The sequence below is a fragment of the Neolamprologus brichardi genome, chromosome 16, assembly GCF_056152115.1.
Source record: "Neolamprologus brichardi isolate AB-2024 chromosome 16, ASM5615211v1, whole genome shotgun sequence".
Taxonomy (NCBI): Eukaryota; Metazoa; Chordata; class Actinopteri; order Cichliformes; family Cichlidae; genus Neolamprologus; species Neolamprologus brichardi.
Window position 1 is genome coordinate 22,396,766 of NC_142119.1, and position 22,365 is coordinate 22,419,130.

At 39.1% G+C, this 22,365-nt stretch overlaps 1 protein-coding gene across 1 annotated transcript; it reads left to right on the forward strand.

Moving 5' to 3' along the window:
* Positions 1 to 10,795: 10,795 nt before the first annotated feature.
* On the forward strand, positions 10,796 to 16,084 carry slc5a3b (solute carrier family 5 member 3b). Its single transcript, XM_006788367.2, has 2 exons — positions 10,796 to 11,120; positions 13,278 to 16,084. Exon 2 carries the CDS (start codon positions 13,561 to 13,563, stop codon positions 15,694 to 15,696), a length of 2,136 nt encoding a protein of 711 aa, XP_006788430.1. The 5' UTR covers positions 10,796 to 11,120; positions 13,278 to 13,560; the 3' UTR covers positions 15,697 to 16,084.
* The last annotated feature ends 6,281 nt before the right edge of the window (positions 16,085 to 22,365 follow it).

Genomic DNA, 22,365 nt, shown 5'->3' on the forward strand with positions numbered 1-22,365 from the left:
GGCCGCATTGCTAATGAAGGTTCCTTAAATGAGTGAATTAACCCGGAAGTATCTGCGTGGCGGGGCTTATTTATTAGCTTCAGAGATTTACGCAAAAGGGAGAGTTTGTTTTTAAAAGCAGGCCATGAAGGGGTTGATTTAGCATATTGGCATTTATGACTGTAATATTTTGTTATAATAATGAGATTGTTAGCTAAAAACTCACTATTTTTGTCCTTAAGGATTACTCTAATTTGAATATTTTGAAAAGACCAAAATTCAATATTTCTAGACTGGGACAATATTAGGTCATGGAGAGATTTCCATAAATGATGGACAGTCACACGCCCATAAAACATGTGCTCTGTTGCTTCCAAAGTTGTTTTACAAATATAACAGTTGTCTGACACACATTTAAACCTGTTTAATTCAAGTATATCTCCATTTTCATCCCTTATATGTGTCGCAGACCAAATTTGTTTTGTCATCCATTCTTCCACAAACATCCCCCCCGATTCAATATCACCCTATTATTCCACAATGGAACGTTGTGGGCACTAAAGTTATGTTTAAACATTAATTTCCAATTTAACAAAACTTGTTGATGAAATTTGGAGAGTTTTATGGACAGTTTAGAAATTTCAAAATCACATACTATTAGAACTTGGATATCCCCAACTTTGTTGAAAATAAGAGATGGTATCAAGAACCAGATCACATCATTTTTTTAAAGAAAGATCAGAGCCAATTAATCTTTAACATGCCATTCATTATTTCAAAGTCGATTGCTTTTAAACCCCCCTCTTCATAGTCTTTTATCAAGTCCCTGTTACTGATATAGTGATGTTTATTTTTCCGTATGAAATTAAAATTCACCTTATTGATGTCTTTTACAATCCTTGGTGAGATAATTAGGGAATAAGCTGGATAGATTAATCTGGACAAAGATTCAACCTTGGTTAACATTGTCCTACTGAACAACGTTAAATCTCTCTGTAGCCAATGGTTCAAAGGTTTTTTTTGCATTTGTCAATTATGTTCTGAATATTCTTTTTTTCACTATCAGCCATGCATTTAGTTAACCAAATTCCAAGATATTTGATTTCATTTTTGACAGGTGTATCATACAAAGAAGAGTGAGAACAAGTATGGATGGTGCTACTGTACTGGAAGCAATGGGGTCAGTGCAAGATATGTTGGACACATTGTGTTTTTTTGTGTTATATCCTGGAAAAAACCAAACAAATGAAGATGCTGATATTAGTGTATCTGAGACAGCCCAGTAATACAGTATACAGATCAGATCCAGGTTCTAATGATTACTGTCGTGAGTTCGTAAGTAGTGCTTTTCTTTTCTGTTTTTGCATCTTTTCTGTAAACACTGCTTTCTATATTATGTTTAACTATTAGTCGTGCACTGCACAAAGTTGGCCTTTATGGAAGAGTGGCAAGAAGAAAGCCATTGTTAACATAAGAAGTCCTGTTTGCAGTTTGCCACAAGCCATGTGGGGGACACAGCAAACCTGTGGAAGAAGGTGCTCTGGTCAGATGAGACCAAAATGGAACTTTTTGGCCAAAATGCAAAACGCTATGTGTGGCGGAAAACTAACACTGCACATCACTCTGAACACACCATCCCCACTGTCAAATATGGTGGTGGCAGCATCATGCTCTGGGGATGCTTCTCTTCAGCAGGGACAGGGAAGCTGGTCAGAGTTGATGGGAAGATGGATGGAGCCAAATACAGGGCAATCTTGGAAGAAAACCTCTTGGAGTCTGCAAAAGACTTGAGACTGGGGCGGAGGTTCACCTTCCAGCAGGACAACGACCCTAAACATAAAGCCAGGGCAACAATGGAATGGTTTAAAACAAAACATATCCATGTGTTAGAACGGCCCAGTCAAAGTCCAGATCTAAATCCAATCGAGAATCTGTGGCAAGAGCTGAAAACTGCTGTTCACAAACGCTGTCCATCTAATCTGACTGAGCTGGAGCTGTTTTGCAAAGAAGAATGGGCAAGGATTTCAGTCTCTAGATGTGCAAAGCTGGTAGAGACAGACCCTAAAAGACTGGCAGCTGTAATTGCAGCAAAAGGTGGTTCTACAAAGTATTGACTCAGGGGGCTGAATAATTACGCACACCCCACTTTACAGTTATTTATTTGTGAAAAATGTTTGGAATCATGTATGATTTTTGTTCCACTTCTCACATGTACACCACTTTGTGTTGGTCTTTCACCAATGGAATCGATTCATGTTTGTGGCTGTAACGTGACAAAATGTGGAAAAGTTCAAGGGGGCCCAATACCTTTGCAAGCCACTGTATATCCAGCCACATTATTACCTTACTTTTAATTTATAACAGTAAATATAACTTATGTTATATGTGTTATATGTATATATGTAGGTGCCATGACCCTGACATAGGCTCTTTTCACAGAAAACATTTTGATCTCTTACAGCAGAAGCAGAACAGGCGTCTGTATAATAAATGGTGGCTGATGCTGTGATTTAAGGGTTTTGTTATTACATGCAGGCTCACTGTCACTCTGACGTGCCCTTTTGTAAGACATGACATGACATTGTAGTTACTGGTAATATGCTGATATATCAATTTTTAGAAGTTAGAGTTTTTCAAATCCTGTTCCAAACCACAAAACCAAACTATATTTTCATAAACAAGCAATCTGAGGTTTCTGAGTGTCATCTTAAACGTGACTTTCACTTGCCAAGGTACGTGTCAAGCATTATTATTATTATTATTATTATTGTTGCTTTAATGTCATTTCAAACAGTTTTTCCAGATAAGAGATGTAGGCTATAACTTACAATCCAATATTATTTCAACACAGACTGAGTTATATCTCCACACTACACACAAATTGGCGCTAGCCTCTCAGACCAAATTTAAGACCTTTCTATGTTCATCTTATAGCTGTTAGATCAAGACAACCCCCCCATCTTACTGGACAAATGCACCAATTCATAAAATTGAAGTATTATATATTGCATAATAAGTCTTAACTGCGACTTGTGCAGTTATATAATGGCACTGCTTTTGCAGATGCTTCCACGCATTGAAACCTGTGAAATCGAGTTTACGTCTGTAGATGGAGCTCTTGTAACTGTAGATATCTTTTTTTTAAACTCCCGCTAATCCAGCTATCACCTTACTCAAAGACCATGACAATGCTTCAAGCAGAAGTACAAGTGAAGCATTTCAAATACTACAGTTTCCTCATATTGCAAAATTGAAACATGAGACATACAACATGAGTGTGACATAGTGCAGCGTGTGGTGCTTGTCTATCTCCGACGCCCCAAGTTTTTAACAAAAGCTACAAAATCTTGTACTTTGACAGAAAGACAAGAGTTTGGATTATTCTAATCAGGTTTTTTAAATATGTGTGAGCCGCTGTAATCGGGCACAGGTGTAATGAGAATGCCTTCTTGTGCACTTAAGAGTGGTTCAAGTTTGAAGAAATTCAATGTATTTATAAAACTAAAACTGTTAGCAGCCCCATTAGTTATACCTCCATGTGTCACAATTTGGTAGGCAGATGTTTCACAAAAAGTCAGTTGCTTTGTCATTTTTGTGCAACTTTTTCTTCCGTTTTGGCCATTTGCTATTTGTTTGATAGACTCCTTTTTGGCTGTCTTATCTGTACAGGAAATCTGATGTGTTTTAAGTTCAGTTGAGGTTACACAAACATGTCTCCAGGCTACTTACAAAAGAATGTGACTTTCATTAAATTAAATAAGTTAGGCTTCATACAGTGCTTCATGTACTCTCTGTCCTAAACTTCACATATGTGATTACAGTCCAGAGCCTGAAAGTGGCTCTCTTATTTGACAAACATCTACACATCTCATACAGGACAGCGGATTTTCTCCGATGTCACATGGCAGAAGATGACTTGTAAGTCCATTGGGCAACATCTGATAAGAATCCAGGCCTGAACCCATCTACACGCATGCAGTAAAAATTCAACTTTAACTATGTGGCCTGATGTGTGTGAAAGTTCAAGGACGTAATCATCACCGTGTAGACTTTATTCTTTCTCATGTAAACGTTAAATAAAATAAATTTAAAGCAAATACACTTCTATCATTTCTTACAGGTTTTGGGGATATACATTTTTTCAGTAATATCCCTCACGATGTAGAAAAGAAGAAGTTTTACACTATTTGAAATAATAATGATAATTTAAATGTGCTTATTTTTGCCAAAAAAATGTTGTTACATTGTATTGCTTAGGCAAGGACTGGAGGATGAACACCGAATACAGAAGGCGTAGAGGTGGTGAAGTTTAAACACCTGGGGTGATTTGTGACAGAAAGATGTCAGCAAGAGTTTAAAGATGGTATAAGACCATCTTATTTTCATTGGGAGTGACTGGGAAGGATTAGAGATGAGAACATCAGAGGTACAGCTCAGGATGGAGCTGCCAGGCAAGAAGAAAAGAAGAAGAGCACAGAGAAGATTCATGGATATGGGTAAGGAGGACATGCTTGATGTGACAGAGGAGGATGCTGGGAAAGAGTGAAATGGAGGTAAATGATCCGCTGTGGCGACCCCTAAAGAGCGCAGCTGAAAGAAGAAGAAGACACAGATCCTTCCTTCTAACACAGCGAGCTATAAATAAATGAATACTGACCATTCTTTGCTTCAGATGGTTCACAGTTTACACTGATGCTGGGACACAGAATAAAATAGTTTTTATGGTTTTTAAAATATGACACCCACAATTTCCTCTTGTCATTTGTGATCGTGGTTGCCTCATGATGAAAAATTATATATAAATATATTTCTCGTTTAAAGTTAGTTGATCTTATCATCACAATTACTTGTACAGTGTGTCTGAATAAGATGAACATCATGTAAATCTGATATCGGAAGCTCCTTTTTTCATGTTATGTGAATACCAGTGAGTGGCATGTTATCAATAATCACTAGATTTGGAGACTATGTCTAATAATAGAAAAGATTTATATGGGTCGAGTGAGAAATTCCAGTATTGGGAAGTGCTTGCTCACTGTGCCCCAAAAATGGATCAGTGAATGATAAACATCTTATTTGTTTTGTACACACAGTTCATGCCAAGTCCTGAGAATTCGCCAGGCTATTTTTAACACAAAGATTTCTGAGGACGTTCAATTCAGGGGACCACGAGGGCCATTTGGAAAGCTTCAGCAATGTTTCTTGAAGCTGCTTCTCATGGATTTTGAGTTTTGCATTTTGGGTCATTGTCCTGCTTTAGCATTCACCCTGCATTAAAAACATAGTATTTCCACCCCGATGTTTACTAGTGTTCATGATGCTACTATCAACAAATGCTGTTCCTTCTTTCTCTAAACATATCTTTCATGACTCTCAAAGAGCTCAATTTGAACTTTATCTGTCAACAGCACTTGTTTCCAAAACGACTCTGGCTCATTATTATTGTGAACGCTTCAGAAACTGACCTTTGCGAGGAGGCCGCAGAGAAAGTTTCCTTTCCTCCTCGACATACATCCCCATTGTGCAGCCTTCGCCAGCCCTCCTGAACATTCCTGCATTTGCTTTGCAGTCACTTGGGTAACTTTGTGTTGCTTTTCTGCTCAGTAGGCTTGCAGTTGTTCTTAGTCCTCTGAATCTCTTGTGGATCCCCTTAACTGGTCACTATTAATAACAGTTAACTTCATTTTAGATATCTAGTCAAGCATGGAAACACCCACTGTAGATGACTGTTGCCATGAGGTTTAAAGAGAATTTAGCAGGCTCTGAAAGCATCACCAACTGACTCCTATGGACATTTTGAAAAGGCCTACCGAGTTAATGAGGTTTTGTGTGTCTTACAAGTTTTGTGCACAAACCTTTGACTGCTCTTTAACTAATGAATTCATTAGTACTAATGCTACTGTAGTGTGGAAACTTAAAGATCTCTGTTACTATGGACATAAATGCAGACGCATATTAAAGTTCATAATGAATACTTTCTAAACTGGACCGTTTAGCTTTTGTAGTTCTGATGCTCTCTGAATGCTTCCAGGTTTTAAATTTGTGAGCCAAGTTAGCTAATTTAACTCAACATGCTTTACAACAAAAACACGGATCCTATAGCTATGTTTACACTCTAAACACAAAAGTTGTGCTACAGTATTTATGATCAGACACAACAAAGTTGGACAAAGAGGAGGGGAAAGATTTGATTTATTCTTCTTCTTAGTCTTCTGCCTCTCTTTTCTGTTTCCTGCCCTCACGTTCTGTTTCACTGATGACTGGTTTCTCATTAATACGCTGTTAAAATCTCACATACATTGTGTAATTTCAGCTTAACTGATACTACATCTGCTATGGATGAACTATCCCAAATGGCACATTTCCGTGCTCCCTGGCCTCAAGGTGGCTCCACAACTACACAATAGATTTAAACAGAATAGAACACAATAGAAAAAAACAGAGTAGTATAAAATAGAACTTTATTGTTTGTTTTTGTTGTTTTTTTTTCCAGAAAAGGACTGTTTAGCAGCTCTTGGATTGCCAGCAAAAGAAAAAGTATCCAACAAATTTAAATTAACTAAAACATAGCGAGGTGTGCAACATGATAGTAATAGACAGCACAACGTTTGGTCCTTCCAGATACACCTGGCTTTCTTTGGGAGTCAACCAGTCTGAATATTTCTGAGAAAATGTTAGTCATTCTGATAGCAGACACGTCTCTGTGATCTTGACTAACTGAACTAACATTTTACACATACAATACTTCCACATACCACACCCAAGATACAGGTGCCTTCTGCAAAAAAGATCGGTGGTTTGTCTTTCTTAGAATCTCAGTCTGAATCCAAAGAAAGATATCATAAAAAAACCCTGAAAACAAACTTAGAAAGTAACAGCATCAGTCAAATCAAATCAAACGACTTTTTATTGTCACATCACAGTGCTGAGTTCCTTACGATTACACTTTACCTCCTAAGTTAACATTTGTTTTGACTTTGACCATGAATTAAAACAATACAGCAGCTGCTGCTGAGATGAACAGCGTCAACCTTATTTATAGGCACCTGCCAGACGAAGGACTTTTCCTTGGATATTGTGTCCTACATTTCTCTTAATATGCAGTGTTGGTACTAACAACAAATTCGAGTGACCTAGACTACACGAGACACCAGAGGTTTTCCCAAAAACACCTTTTTGGGTTAATAAAGAAAGTATTCACAGCTGTAACGATCCAGCACAATCTCCCAAAGTCACCTGTTTACCGAATGCTTATTACTGGTGTGAACGTGAGTTGTTCTGCTCCCGCTAACACTTCCTCTATTTTGCTTGAACATTGAATGAGGTAGGGCAGCAATGTGTGGATAGAATGAACAACAATGTTAACACACTGCAGTGTGAGTCATATCAAACCAGTTAGGTGGGATAGTTTTTGTTATTTTAAAAAAGTTTTTTAAATGGCGGTTGTAAAATAGTGTACACATATACTTCTAACCTAGCACTAATCAAACAATACTAGGAAGTCAAACCTACAGTGCAGGAACAACCACTAAATAACTGGGACTGTAAAGTGTCTTGCTACTCTCCATCTGTAACGCCTGTCTTGTATAACAATATCTAGATAATTGCAATCTCATTTGGCTTTTAAATGTGGAAGGCTTGCAAAGTGAAGAGGTTTTTTTTTTCTGTGTGCTGTTAAGTGCAGTGAGCCTTTTCTGTGTTTGATTGATCTGCATGCTGACTTCAAGCTCTGCATCAAGTCTTATTCAAGTGAAACAAAATTGTCTTACTATTGCTAGGCCGAGGCTCCTTCTAATAGATGGCAAAAATACCAAAATAGTATTTATTTGTAGTCTATTTATAGTAATTTCTATATTAATGTCACATTAATTGATCTCTATACTAGTTGCAGGTTTAAGTAAAAATGTAATCTATGATCGCATTGTCACTCTTTGTGATTTAAACTGCCACGATGAGAAGCACAAATGTTGTAAAATAACAGACTACCTACATTTGCAGCTGTTCAATCTAATTCCGATCAACACCACAGGTTTTATGACTGCGACGATGAAGCAATACAGAACGGCCGGTGTACACTGAAAACTCAAAGTCTTTTTAGATCTCTTGGGAGACGCTTGTAAAGGATTACTCATTCAACACATGACACTGGGTGGTATTATTTTGGCATAAATAAATAAAAAAAATCATATTGGTATTTCAAACAAAAATGTTTTGGGACACTTCGGAGGTGCTTTTCGTGGGAAAAGCACCTCCGAAGCAATTCAAAACAACAGAAAATAAAAGACACTAAAAGTGAAGAGAGGAAAAGAAAATCTAATATGTAGGTCAAAGGTTAAAGAACTGTAAGATCAAAGTGCAGACACTTTCACTGCTCTCTGAATAGATTTTAATGTTTCGAGTGGGATGGATTAATTAAAAGGCTTATTTGAGTATACAAACTTCCAAAATTCTGTGTTTATTGAAGTTCAAGCAAAGCATCGGCATCAGCTGCTGGTGGTTTAATGGTGTGGGGGATATTTTCCTGGCACACTTTAGGTCCCAAAGTAACAACTAAGCCTCATTTAAACACCACAGCCTATTTGAGTATTTTGAGAATGTCCATCCCTTTATGACCACATTGTACTCATCTTCTCATGTCCGCTCCCAGCAGGAAATCACACCACATCACAAAGGTCAAATCATCTCATACCAGTTTTCTTGAACATGAAAATAAATTGTCTATATTCAAATAGCCTCCACAGTCACCAAATCCCAAACCAATGTGTTTCTAGCACCTTATATAATCCATGCCACACAGAAGAAAAGCAGTTCTGAAGCCAAAAAGGGGCTGAACCCAGTACTGGCAAGGAATACCTAATTAAGTAGTGGGCGGGTGTATTTATTCCACTATGTGATTTCTTCTAGGACATTATACAGATATGATGTAAAACGCAAATAATTTAGACAGGAATAAAAACAATAACAACAACAAAAATCATTCATTCATCCATACACATGTTAGTTTACTGCAGTGAAGTTTCCTACCTCTTCCTCATCTCTTCAATCAATGATGCTTACTGGGTACAAAAACCTTGAGGCAAATAATTTACTATTAGTCTCCCATCTGACTTAAGACTGTAACTAAGGAAAAAGGGGGAAAAGGAGCCCCTCTCTAAAAGCAATTGAGCGCTCAGGCCACAGTCTGGTAGGGAATATAACTAGGTTTTACCAGCAAAATAAAAAAGTATAAAGTCCAAAATAGATTAAATTTAAAAACAAAACAACAACAAACAAAAACAAACGCGCGCTCACAAAAGTCAATCAATTCCCACTTCCTGGTGAAATCGAAACACACCGCTGCCATAGAGCAACTTAGTGTCGCGCAACAAAAACGCAACCGAAAGAGGCGCAATGCCTGCTGGGAAATGTAGTCTTTCACGAAATGGAATTTTCCAAGATATCTGCGAGAGAGGAGTGAGTGGAAATTTACTCCGTTTCCCTCCCTCCGTAGTATGCAGAACTGTGTCTGCCGTGCAGGATGTTTTGTTGAAACTCAACCAGTAGAATCATATTCTTATCTGTCTGCTGAGGCTGTTGACGGTTATTATCATGGTCAGGGCAACATGCCTGATTACAGCAATATCTTTTGGATTATTATTGTTATAATATTGTTATGCTCTACAACCTTCTGGAACATTCTTTATATTATTTGCTCAGTAGTAGTGCCAGCTATTTTAACAGAACCCAAGCTGTGCGGTTGATTATAGTGAGTGTTTTAACTTGCATTGCAAGCCTCTTCTAACACAATCTACACTATGCAACATACACACGCACTGAAAATTTGGAGCATGCAAATATTTGCAAGCGGTAACATTAATGCACACACCTACTTCACATGCACACACTATTTAGGGCCCACTCAAGACAAGAGGTGCTGCTGTCTGATAAGAACGAGACACTTGCTTTTCTCCCAACTGGATGTAATGTTATTATGATTGTTTTTAGAGAGCAAAGCTCATGTGGCTCAGCTCTGTGTTGCAATGCAGTGATGGCACAACAGTCACTATAAATTAGGTGTTGATGATTGCTGGTGTTTTCTCTTGTTGCTCTACAATGACAACTATTTCCTCCAGATTGCAAGCCCGATGCTCTCCAACAAATAGCAGCGTCCGTGCCAGGTCACTTGGAAAATGAAAACATGTGTTGTTGCAACAGCAAAGTATGCATAACTTTATTCCTCTGATGGGCATTGTTGTTGGCATGCGGGCCAAAAATTCCTTTCTGGGGAGACTTCAGCAAAAAAAAAAAAAAAAAAAAAAAATCTCATTAGGAGCTACACTTCAGTGACCAGGCCTTGAATGGGTTTCTAGCAATTTCCCCGTTTGGCAGCAGCTCGGAGACCTTCCAGGTGTGTTCGTTCAGGTTAAGCAGCCACCTTGGTATCTAATTACGGGTACATAGAAGATTATGAAAGATTTGGCAAGCTTAGCTTATGCTTTGTCTGATCAGCAGTGGAAAGTTACTAAAGCTTTAGACAGCTTTATCCAGTTAGTCAAACCAGTAAATACTAACATCTATTCTTCATTTTCACGTTTAAGTAAACCCGACACTTTTTAATTTTTACGAGTTCGTAAAAATGCATATGCCTAACCTACTTATTTTGTTTAAGGACAAGCAAATGATCTTCCTCATTCAAAGCACGCTGAGGAAAAAGGTGGGCGTGACCCGCGGACTCTCGACTTCCCATTGAATCGCTCAGTGTGCACCTGCCTGTCTTCCTAAGCTTACATAAACAGACAGGTGACCAGGAGAACCAGTAGCCTAGTGAGCGGACCGGAGCAATTTCTAGTAGGCGGTATTTTTCGCCCTGTAACACGTCACGGGTGTAATACACGTGTGGGGCGTGGAATCGAGTGGATGCCTATAAGGAGCAGGGGCAGCATTGTCTGACGGGCATCACAGCTCTCTGTGAAAGTCGGAAGAGACACGCCGGCAGTTAATGTGAAGTCCACAACCTGGAGAGGCGACCTACGTGAGCCGAGGAAGCTGCGAGCATTCAGTACGAAGACGCTTCTCCACACACATCTCCGCCTATGGGGCGTGGAGAGAGACGGTTGTGCATCTCTTTGCTTTTGGCGCGTTCGCGAACATTAGCGATCCAGGTACATCTGTAGCGACTTGTTTTGACTTTTTTTTTTATCAGCAGAACCGGTGAGTGTGTGTGTGGAGGCTGAGCTGTTTTGTCAATAAACCAAAATATCCGAGCACGTGCCAGCGGGAAGTCCATTGAGGCTGCTTTTATTTAAAGCTACGCCAGGTCTCATTCAATGGGGTGCCAACTGACTGTTGAGCCACCAGACTCGTGTTTTACAGCTGACGTCAGGCAGGGGGAAATGACGGGTGTTTTAAAGAGTAAAAAGTGTGAAGGAGTACGCTTAGAGCCGTCCGGGTGTGTGTGGAAACGCGTCCCGCATCACGAGGATGGCTAATGATGACGACTGCTATCTCCTGGAAGATGCGCAGTTTTTGCCGGCGGATGAATGAGTGACTGTTCTAGAAATTTCCCCCGAGCACTTAGGTGCAGTTGGGACTACTTGCCTGACCGTGGTAGACTGGTGTCGCCCTCCTCTCTGTATTCACAAAGGCACTCTCAGGCTGTCAGGCACATCTGGCATTGTTCTGTACACTAACTATCCATTATACCACTGCTCTCCACGATGGCGTCAGTCGGCCTTTGCTCCAAAGCCCTTGATCTCTTACTGTGTTATTAGACATTTAAAGCAGAGGTGCCACATTTGGTGTCTCCCTGTAGGTAGGCTGCTGTGACCGTTGCCTGAGAGCGACATTCATTTAAAATCCGGCTGCGCAAAGTAAGCTGCTCCGCATAAGTTTAGTCCTTAACGACTCCTTAAATAAATTGCAGCTTCTGTTTATCCTCAGGGTTTATATATTTTATTGTAATTCATATTCCCAATGTGGTATTGGCACATGCCAGGACACGTTTGTCTTGGCGTGCTTCTCTGCTGTCAAGTAACTACTATGCACTTGCACACTAGACCTTCTTAGATAGGTCTTGGCTTAGAAACATAAAAAAAGAAGAAAGAAACTTTAACTACATGGATTTATTAATGTGTTATGCATGTGCTAAAGTCTGCCCCGTGGCATTATTTAAACCCATGATGTCAGTATGTGGGAGCATGCTGCGCGAGTCCCCATCCTGGCATACTGGGGTGTTGGTGATTGAGCTTGACTCTTACATTAAACAATGATATGCAAATACAATTCTATTTGTCTGCTGAATGAATGAATGCTATATTTCAGAGTCAGAGTCTCATGGGCAGTTTGTGGTGAACACATGGAGCGCAGGCCTTGATGATGAGATGGTAAAATGAAAACAAAGGCTTCTTTTACAGAGAGGGATGGTTATGCATAAAGCATGGTTGTGAAGTCCGATGCGTGGGGTTATTTTCTCCCATGCATGGCAAGCTGAAACCTCAGGAGGGGCCTGGCAGCCAAGTGTGTGTTTGTATGTTTGTGTGTGTATGTGTGTATGAGACTGACACAAAACAGATGTGCTCTGACATCCCCTTGCATATTACTTTTTGCTGACACAAGAATTTTATTTTAATCCATCCCTCTTGTAATCTTATGTTCCTGCAGAATTTGGAATATTTAGCATATGCAGAATGCAGTTAGCTATAAACTTTTGGTGCAGTTAAATGTCCTTCTAATTTCAGGAGTGGAATATGACGATGCCAGTTTAACAGATTCAGGTGTGTCCATAAAAGCAGACATTGTGAATCGGTCCTTGTTTTGTGTGGTATATATAAAGGAGCTATACTCCTTTAGCTCCATATTTAAACTTGTAGCCCTAAATGTATTTTTGCTACCTGTTTATTTTAATGCGCTGCAAGTTTTTCTGTAAGACACAAGTCAAACTGCACATTTGGTTGTGGCGCAGCAGCATAGTCTTTGCCACATTTCATGACGTCTTACATAATGCTTCTTTGAAGGTTTTATAGTAGTGTGGCTTGAGTCCTTTTTTGTTTAAACAGATTAACGAGGAAAGTCATTGGAAGTCTAATCCCACTGGAAAAATACTAGAGTTACAAAGCTGGAAATAAGCAATAATATATTGAGCTTCATGTAGTTTACTGAGCGTATTTTCATATATTTACATATATTTTCTTTTATTAGTGATTTTTGATCATTTTATTTTTGTCGTCAGATGCAACACATTTCTGTAATTTTTTTTTTTTTGCCCCCGCTACACTTCAAATCAAACCTCTAATGTGGTGTTCTTCTTTGCTGTCTTGCAGGAATTTTAACTCTTGGCTTTTCTAGACCAGAGACGTACAGCATCCTCCGCTTAAAAACTAGAACGACCTCAGTGCCAGTGGATAACCCCATCCAAGTAGTGTATTCGACCAGACAGTGGATCTTAACAACTTCCATCCAGACAGCAAACCAAAGCACAACATTTCCATTCCATTTAAACAAGTGCAAAATAAGTATATTTATATATTTCCAGTTTTCTTTATTTTCTTTTATTTTTTTAAAGTTTCCTGTAAGACTTTTTTTTTTTAACATAATCTGTAAAAAATGGCTGGTGTAATGGAAGCAGCAGACATAGCTGTGGTGGCACTGTATTTCGTCCTGGTGCTAGCCATCGGGTTTCTTGCCATGTGGAAAGCCAATCGCAGCACTGTGAGCGGCTACTTCCTGGCTGGACGCTCCATGACATGGATTGTGATAGGTGCCTCGCTGTTTGTTAGCAACATTGGCAGTGAACATTTCATTGGCCTGGCTGGGTCAGGAGCAGCAAGTGGCTATGCTGTAGGAGCGTGGGAATTTAATGCACTTCTACTTCTGCAGCTGCTTGGCTGGGTGTTTATCCCTGTGTATATCCACTCAGGAGTTTACACCATGCCAGAGTACCTATCAAAACGCTATGGTGGCAAACGACTCAAGGTTTACTTTGCTTTCTTGTCTGTGCTGCTTTACATTTTTACCAAACTGTCTGTGGACTTGTATGCTGGAGCTCTCTTTATTCAAGAGTCCCTTGGATGGAATCTCTATTTGTCTATTGTTCTGCTTATCAGTATGACTGCTCTGCTCACTGTCACTGGTGGATTGGTGGCAGTGCTCTACACCGACGCCCTTCAGGCAGTGTTGATGATCAGTGGAGCCCTCACCTTAACCATTATGAGCCTGATCAAAGTCGGTGGGCTAGAGGGTGTCAGAACTAAGTACATGCAGGCAGTTCCTAATGTTACCGCTATACTAGCCACTGGAAACTACACATACTCGCCTTCATGTCGCATTGACCCTAAACCAAACTCACTGCGCATCCTTCGAGGTCCCCTGGATGAAGACATTCCTTGGCCAGGTTTTCTTTTTGGCCAGACGCCTGCATCTATTTGGTACTGGTGTGCAGACCAGGTCATTGTCCAGAGAGTACTGGCAGCAAAAAACATTGCTCATGCAAAGGGCTCAACACTCATGGCTGGATTTCTCAAAATCCTGCCCATGTTTCTAATAGTCATTCCAGGAATGATATCCCGCATCTTGTTTGCAGATGAGATTGCCTGCATCGGGCCGGAGCACTGCATGGCTGTTTGTGGTTCCCAAGCTGGCTGCTCAAACATTGCCTACCCACGTCTGGTCATGGCGGTGATGCCTGTGGGACTCAGGGGTCTTATGATGGCAGTCATGATAGCTGCCCTGATGAGTGACCTTGACTCGATCTTCAACAGCGCAAGCACCATCTTCACCTTGGACATCTACCAGACCTTTCGGACAAAGGCATGCCAACGCGAACTGTTGATTGTGGGCCGCATGTTTGTTGTGGTCATGGTGGTCATCAGTATTGCCTGGGTGCCTGTCATTATTGAGATGCAAGGTGGACAGACATACCTCTACATCCAGGAAGTTGCTGGCTACCTCACTCCACCAATTGCTGCCCTTTTCCTTCTAGGTGTATTCTGGAAGCGATGTAATGAGAGAGGTGCCTTCTGGGGAGGCATGACGGGTTTTACCCTAGGTACCATACGACTGATCCTGGCATTTATCTACCGCCAGCCTCGCTGTGACCAGCCAGATAATAGGCCTGCCTTCGTTGTTCGAATTCACTACATGTATTTTGCTGCTGGGCTGTTCTGGATTTCAGGGTTGGTGGCAATTGTGGTCAGTCTCTGTACTTCTCCACCAGATAAGGAGCAGGTTCGCACCACCACCCTCTGGGGGCTCTACAGCATTGAAATGACTCCCCCTAAGAACAGAGAGGAAATGTACCGGCTGACTGAGAAGAACCACTGTAATGGTGACACAAGCCTGCGTAAAGAGCTACCCCCAGACGTTAAAAAAGAGAGGTGCGTGGACGGGATGGATATCAAACTTCTGGTCCCTTCCACAGACCATGACCCAGCAACACCAAGTACAGAAACATCCCCTGCCACCACTCCTGGAGCCCAGATTGGTAACAGAAATATGGAGACAATCAGAGCAGAGGAAGGCTGCCGCAGTGGTGCGGAGACGAGCAGGTGCATGCGTTTGCTGGACTGGGTTTGCGGCTATAAGGGAGAATCGCAGAGCGCTCAGCAAAAAGGGGCGAAGGAGGACGCGAGAGCCATCGCAGAGATGCTGTACGAGCCACCTCGAGTCAAACTTCTCCTCAACCTGGGCTTGGTCTCAGTCTGCTCTGTGGGCATCTTCATGTTTGTTTATTTTTCACTGTAGTAACAAGGACCGAGTGGGGTGGGAGGTGTCTGGGGCTTTTAGAAAGAGTTGACTTTTCAGAGATGTATGAAGCTCTGTCTGTAATATTTACAGTTGTATTTTGTAGCTCTCTAACAGGGATCTAAGCTTAGTGTAATCATTTTTTTTAAATGATGAAAGCTTCTTCACATTTAAAACAACCAAAACCAAAACAAAAAACTATGACTTCTCTATGACTCTGAATCTTATTTGACACTAGCGTGTCAATTTTGTACAGCGCTTATTGTTAATCCTGCATTCAAAATATCTACTGGGATTTTTAGAATTGTACTCTAAGTGAATTCAATATTTGCCTTATTTGACATATGCACTTGTCTTTTTTGTATTGTGAAAATAAATGTATTCTGTGATTTTTATTTTTATTTTTTTTAAATTTTTTTTAAAGCTTTTTATTTTACTCTTGTTCTCAGTGACTGTAGGCTTAGTTGCTGGTGTAGCATACATATATTGGATATTAACAAATATCCATTTATTTTTAATTTTTTCTTTTTATTTGTTTGGTTGAGGGGCCATTATGAACTTTGGGGGGAAAAAAAGAGTTAATGCTGCGAAGCATTTCATTCGCTGCTGGTATTGCATATTACCATTATATTTATTGTGATTATTATATCTGTTTGATTTAGCCTACTGAAGGTGTTGCATCTAAATTTAGTGAAACTTACAGTTAATATTTAATGTTTTTAATATATACATATTTTGCAGTACAGAGAGAAAAGAGAGAGCAGAAAGAAGCACAAGACTAATAATGTTGTTATTATCGCTACTATCATTTCCCCTTGCAATAAATGACGTAATGTAAATGGTACATTTGAATTGGCTGTTTACGATGTTGTCACTGATGACCTAAATCAGGGCATAACTGGAGCTGTACTGCTATTTTTATTATACTACATTTCCTAGTAGTGTGTTTTCTTCTTTGTTTTCATTACTTTCATTGTTATTTTTATCTTTCTGTGACTGTATTGTGTTGAAAGTTCATGCACTAATATTGTATCGTAACAAAACATCACAAGTACCAACAGTCATGAGTTTATCGGATTGTGTTTTATGCAAATTTCATTTTGTGCTCTACATTACTGAAATGTGTCTCTATTACATTATGTCCACAATGTGTACAATATACTTCAGGGCTCACTGCATCACCTACAATGTACATTTCTTCTATAGCAGGCTATCTGTTGTGTATCTACTGTGTGTTAATGTGTTTCTAGTGCACTGCAGTGCTGAAATGTCATTTAATCTTGTTTGAAGTGCATCTTTTATGAACCTCCTACCGAATGTGTCTTAGTGTGCAATGTTAAAGTGACAAAACATCGACGAACACAGACTTTAAGTTTTTTAAGTACTGAAACTTTGTGCAGTAAATACCACATTTCTTCTTCTTCTTTTTTTTTTTTTTGTTTAAAGCCATTTTCAGGATTTTGTTTTTCTGTCATGTAGACAGTTTTAGTTAGCATTAACAGATAATGCTAAGCAGAAATGACATTTCAGACATTTGTTGACAAAGTAGCACTTTACTGGACGAGCTTAATCGTGACATTATTAAGAGTAATTCAGCCAGGGTGCTTGAAATCATTGGCCTTCTAGATTGTGGTCATTATTCCCACAGTGTAACGTGTTGACGCATCAACACCTCATCCCCAGAATACAAAAATAAACGAAAAGTACTGTGTTTGTATGTATTTTTGACACCAATGTTGAATGACCTCAGTCCAAAACGTCAGTTTTATAATGTGATAGGCGTGAATGATGCATAACATGGAGGATGGTTAACAGACGATTGCTGTATGAGTATGGGGAAAGAGCTTTAAAACGCTTTCTTTCTTTCTGAGAGACTTTACATTGTTATTTTTATGGATTTTATTTTTAGAGATTGAAAATAAAGTTTTCGTGGAGACTAAAGCCAAATGTGTTTTCGTTCTTCATAGTCAAAGAAATGAAATGAGAATGAAAGAGTAATGAAGTCACTATATAGTCACTTCTGGACAATAATAGCATTAAGTTGAAGTATGCAGCAAACGATTTGTTTGCTGGTGGCGTTTGCTGTTATTGCAGCATTATAGGCACATTTTATTGCAGTGTAATTATCTGCTGGTTCCAAGATGCAAGAAGTCATAGGCATCTGTTTAAAAAAAATAAACTGCTAAATGGTTTTAATTCAGATTAGTTTAATTATGGACCCCACTTTTCAATTCCTCTCTTGTGGTTCTGTTGGTACTGACTTTCATTACAACTTCCGAATAACTGCATTGTGTCTAAATGGCATTTTGCAACTTGCTGTGATTGAGATGTTGTTTTCAGAACTGCTGAAGAGATGAAGGATTCAACGTTGGATTTCTATAGTAGCAAAATTTTCATCCCATGTGTGTGCAGTGTTTATATATGGAGGGAGCTTTTACTTATTGTTGGCCAGGATTATATAAACCCTGGCAAGGCTCTAATAATCTCCTCAGGGCCAGACAGGGATTGGGTGATTCCAGGCCCACAAGATTCAACCAATCAAAAGGCCAGCATCGGTGGCTTACAAATCTCCACTGCTTACCAGTTTAGCTCCATACATCCTTTTATCCTCTGGTGACCAAACCTCACACTTCTGTAATTTTCCACAATTAAGGGTGGATTAAAAGTTACATTGCGAAAACAGACATTCATCATGCAAATTTGCTTGGCATGAAGCACAGATGCCAAAGGCAAAATGCTATATTGTACGGTTAGCTAATCTGTTGACTAATACGGTGTGTTTTTTAGAGTGACACAGTCATCACTGCCATTAACTGCTTCTAGTCAGAGGGTGGTATTTAGTGGCCATGATCTGTTTCAATTTAGACGATGACTCATATCAGCGATGTCCTGTGACTCCCCATAGCAACAAGTTAGAATGTAGCATTCACATTTCAAAGGCGGCTGTGTGGGTAGCACAAAGGAAGACAAACACAGACTTTCCTTGGCAGGTTTTTCTGAAGGTGCCATGACCAAAGCATGTTAATTAATAACTTAGAATTGTCACCTGAAACCCTGCCTGCAGATTCTCAGTTGGTTTTGGGAAAAGCATTTTGTTAGAACTGTGTCACAATGTTGACCTCACTGTGAAGACATGATTAATGTTTATGGATTATTCATACAAGGATGAGGACCATGAGTGTCTGAGCATGTATAGCAATGGACTTCATTTGCCTCTTATGAAAGAAAATCTGATAAACAAGGCAAAAAAAAAAAAAATGGTTTAGTGAGCTGATCAGGCAATTCCTCCTCTATGGGTACTGGTGTAGCACTTCATTTATTTTGAAAGTAAAGTAACCAAGAACATTTGCTGAAGTACTGTATGTAATGATAAATCAGAAAATGTTGCCTAAGCTTTTTAGTTCTAGGCCACTTGGCTTATTTTAGGTTATTTTAGGTGAAAGGTGTTTAAACTATTTTGTGGTTGTTGCCCTGGAGATGGACTTGACAGAACATGCCATGACCGCATTGACTTGAGAAAAAATGAATACATGGCATGACTGAATAGCTTGTGGACCCACCTTTAAGAGCAATAACTTGAAGTACTCATTTTCTGTATGTGTTTGTCAGTCTCTAAAATTGCCTAGTCTTTTACAACATTTCTTCAGTTTATTGAGGTTTGCCAGCATTCATTTATGCAGAGGTCTTTCAATTAGGTTAAGGTCTGCACTTTGACTGGGCCTTTGCAACACCTTGATTCTTTTCAGCTGCGCTTGGGATCATTGTCCTATTGCATGACTCAGTTTTGACTTTACTTTCTTACAGATGACCTTACATTTGACTGTAGAGTATTTTAGTTTTTCAGAGGAGTCACGCTCAGCTCAATTACTGCAATCTGTTTGTTTTACAGTCACAGGATCCTGTGACTGTAAAACAAACCCAACTCATCAACCCTCCACCAATGTGCTTCACGGCTGGCATGAGGTGTTTGTCCTTATATGCTATGTTTGGTTTTTTCCACATGTGGTGCTGTACATTATGAGCAAACATCTGCTCTTTAGTTTTGTCTCCAAACGGACATCGCTCCAGAAGCCATACTTGTGACGTTTGTAATTCTGTTGTTGTGTTACTGCTTTGTGTGTGTGGACGAATGTCTATGTATATAACTTTTTTTTTCAAAGTATTGCACAGTATTTCTTTTTCACATGACCTTATACCCCCCCCCCCCCCCCCATAATATATACACTCACCAGCTACTTGATTAGATACACATGTTCAACTCCACATTAACAGAAATACGAATACTGCACCTCAGAATGAACAATAAATGGATTTAGGTTACTTTGAACAAGGTTGTTGTTGCCAGATGGGCTTCTCTGAGTATTTAAGAAACTGCTGATCTGGGTTTTTCTTTTGCAGTCACCTCTAGGATTTAAAGAGAATGATCCAAAAAGAGAAAATATTCAGTGAGAGGCAGTTTTTTGGGTGAAAATGCCTTGTTGATGGCAGAGGTCGGAGGAGAATGGCCCGACCGCTTTGACCTGATAGGAGAGCAACAGTAACTCAAATCACTGCTTGTTACAACCACGCTGACCTTGTCCATCCCTTTAAGAGCTCAGTGTACCCATCTTCTCATAGCTGATTCCAGAAGGATAATGCCCCATGTCACAAAGCTAAAATCATTTCAACCTGATTTTCTGAACATGACAGTGAGGTCATTGTGCTCAAACGGCCTCCACAGTCAACAGATCTTAATCCAACAGATGACCTTTGGGAGGCAGAGTGTTCATGACTGAAAAATAAAAATGATTGGCCAGCTGTGATGAATAAAGAAAAAACAAGCAGACAAACCTAAAATTATTCATTTTCTTTCCCAGACATTTTTTGTTGGTCTTAACTTAGTTAAGTACACTTTGAAGCTAATATTATGAATATAAATGCATGGTAGTTGCAACTGCAATAGCTCTTCTTCAATACATTCACCATCATTATTATTAGTACTGCTACATCCAAATATCCCCATTTCAGATACAATACTTTAAGATCCTCCATTAAAACCAACAACCTGCTCTTAAATTAAAGCTACAGACTGGGATTCCAGCACTCTGGTTTTGTTGTGATTTCATATCACTGCTGAAATATACAAGAAACCACTTGACCCTAGTCATTTAAAATAGTTGATTTCATGTTGCCATATATCATTCCAACTCTCTTACAAACAGGTTTTTCTCCTCAACCAGCCCTCACTCGACTCATACCTTTTTCATTTTTCATTTCATTTATTTGTTCATTTCAGGCACAACAAAATACATATATTGAACAAAAAGTGCACAAAACAAAAAACAAAAATTACCTGAAAAGGAGTGGGACGAAGAAAACTTATTAAATCCCACCCCTATACTCACTCATCAACAAAAAACAATAAGCTTCCCACAGCTACGCCCATCGTTACAACCAAACAAACCATCAACAGCCCCGGGCACATGCAAGCATCTCAACGGCAGCTCGCAAACAACAAATAGAACCTTCATAACTGAATACAGAATATATATTAATTATAAATTGCGTTACCACAGGTAACAGGCAATAATAATTACATAGTGACAAACACACATACATATACATACATACATATATATCTACACACACATGTACATATATGTACATACATACGCACACACTTTTTTAAATTTTTTTTATTTTAATCCATACCAGCAATGGTAAGAGAACAGACATTACAGAGCACACTATAACCATCATTGAGTATACTGTGACCAAACCAACTGTTTGTAGAGGAATTTAAATCTATGAATATTTTTGCATTGTTTCAGTTGTAAACTCAGACTGTTCCAGATTTTCACACCACATACAGACACACAAAAACCTTTACGGGTTGTTCGAGTTCTGGGTAATTTGAATTCTCCGAAGCCTCTCACATTATAAACCCTTTCTCGAATTTCAAATATAGTTTGTAAATTTGCAGGTAGAAGTTTATTAAAGGCTTTGTATAAGATTATGGATGTATTGTAATTAACCAGATCCTGGAATTTAAGTAACTTTGCCTGAAGAAAGAGTTTGTGAGTATGATCTAAATAACCAGCCTTGTGAATAATACGCAGTGCTCGTTTCTGTACTGTGACTAATGGATTAGTTGTATTTTTATATGTGTTTCCCCACACTTCCACACAATATGTAAAATATGGAAGAACCAGGGTACAGTAGAGAGTACGAAGTGCATCTTTATCAAGGTATGGTTTCACTTTGTTCAAAACTGCGAGGCTTCTGGAAATTTTGGTTTTTATGTGTCTGACGTGGGGTTTCCATGAAATTTTGTTATCAATTACGACTCCCAAAAATTTGTTTTCACTCACATTATCAATTGGTACACCTTCAATGATAATTGGTAATTCTATATTATATTTTAAATTACCGAAAAACATTGCTTTAGTTTTATTTATATTTAATGATAATTTATTTATATCCATCCATTTTTTTAAATTAATTTTAGCTCCCTGTTTACGGTCATTACAAGATCAGTATAATCATCGCTACTGAAAAATATGTTGGTGTTATCTGTGAACAGTATGAGCTTAAGTACTTGAGAAACATCAAAAATATCATTTATGTATACATTGAAAAGTTTTGGTCCCAACACTGACCCTTGGGGAACACCACATGTAATACCAAGTT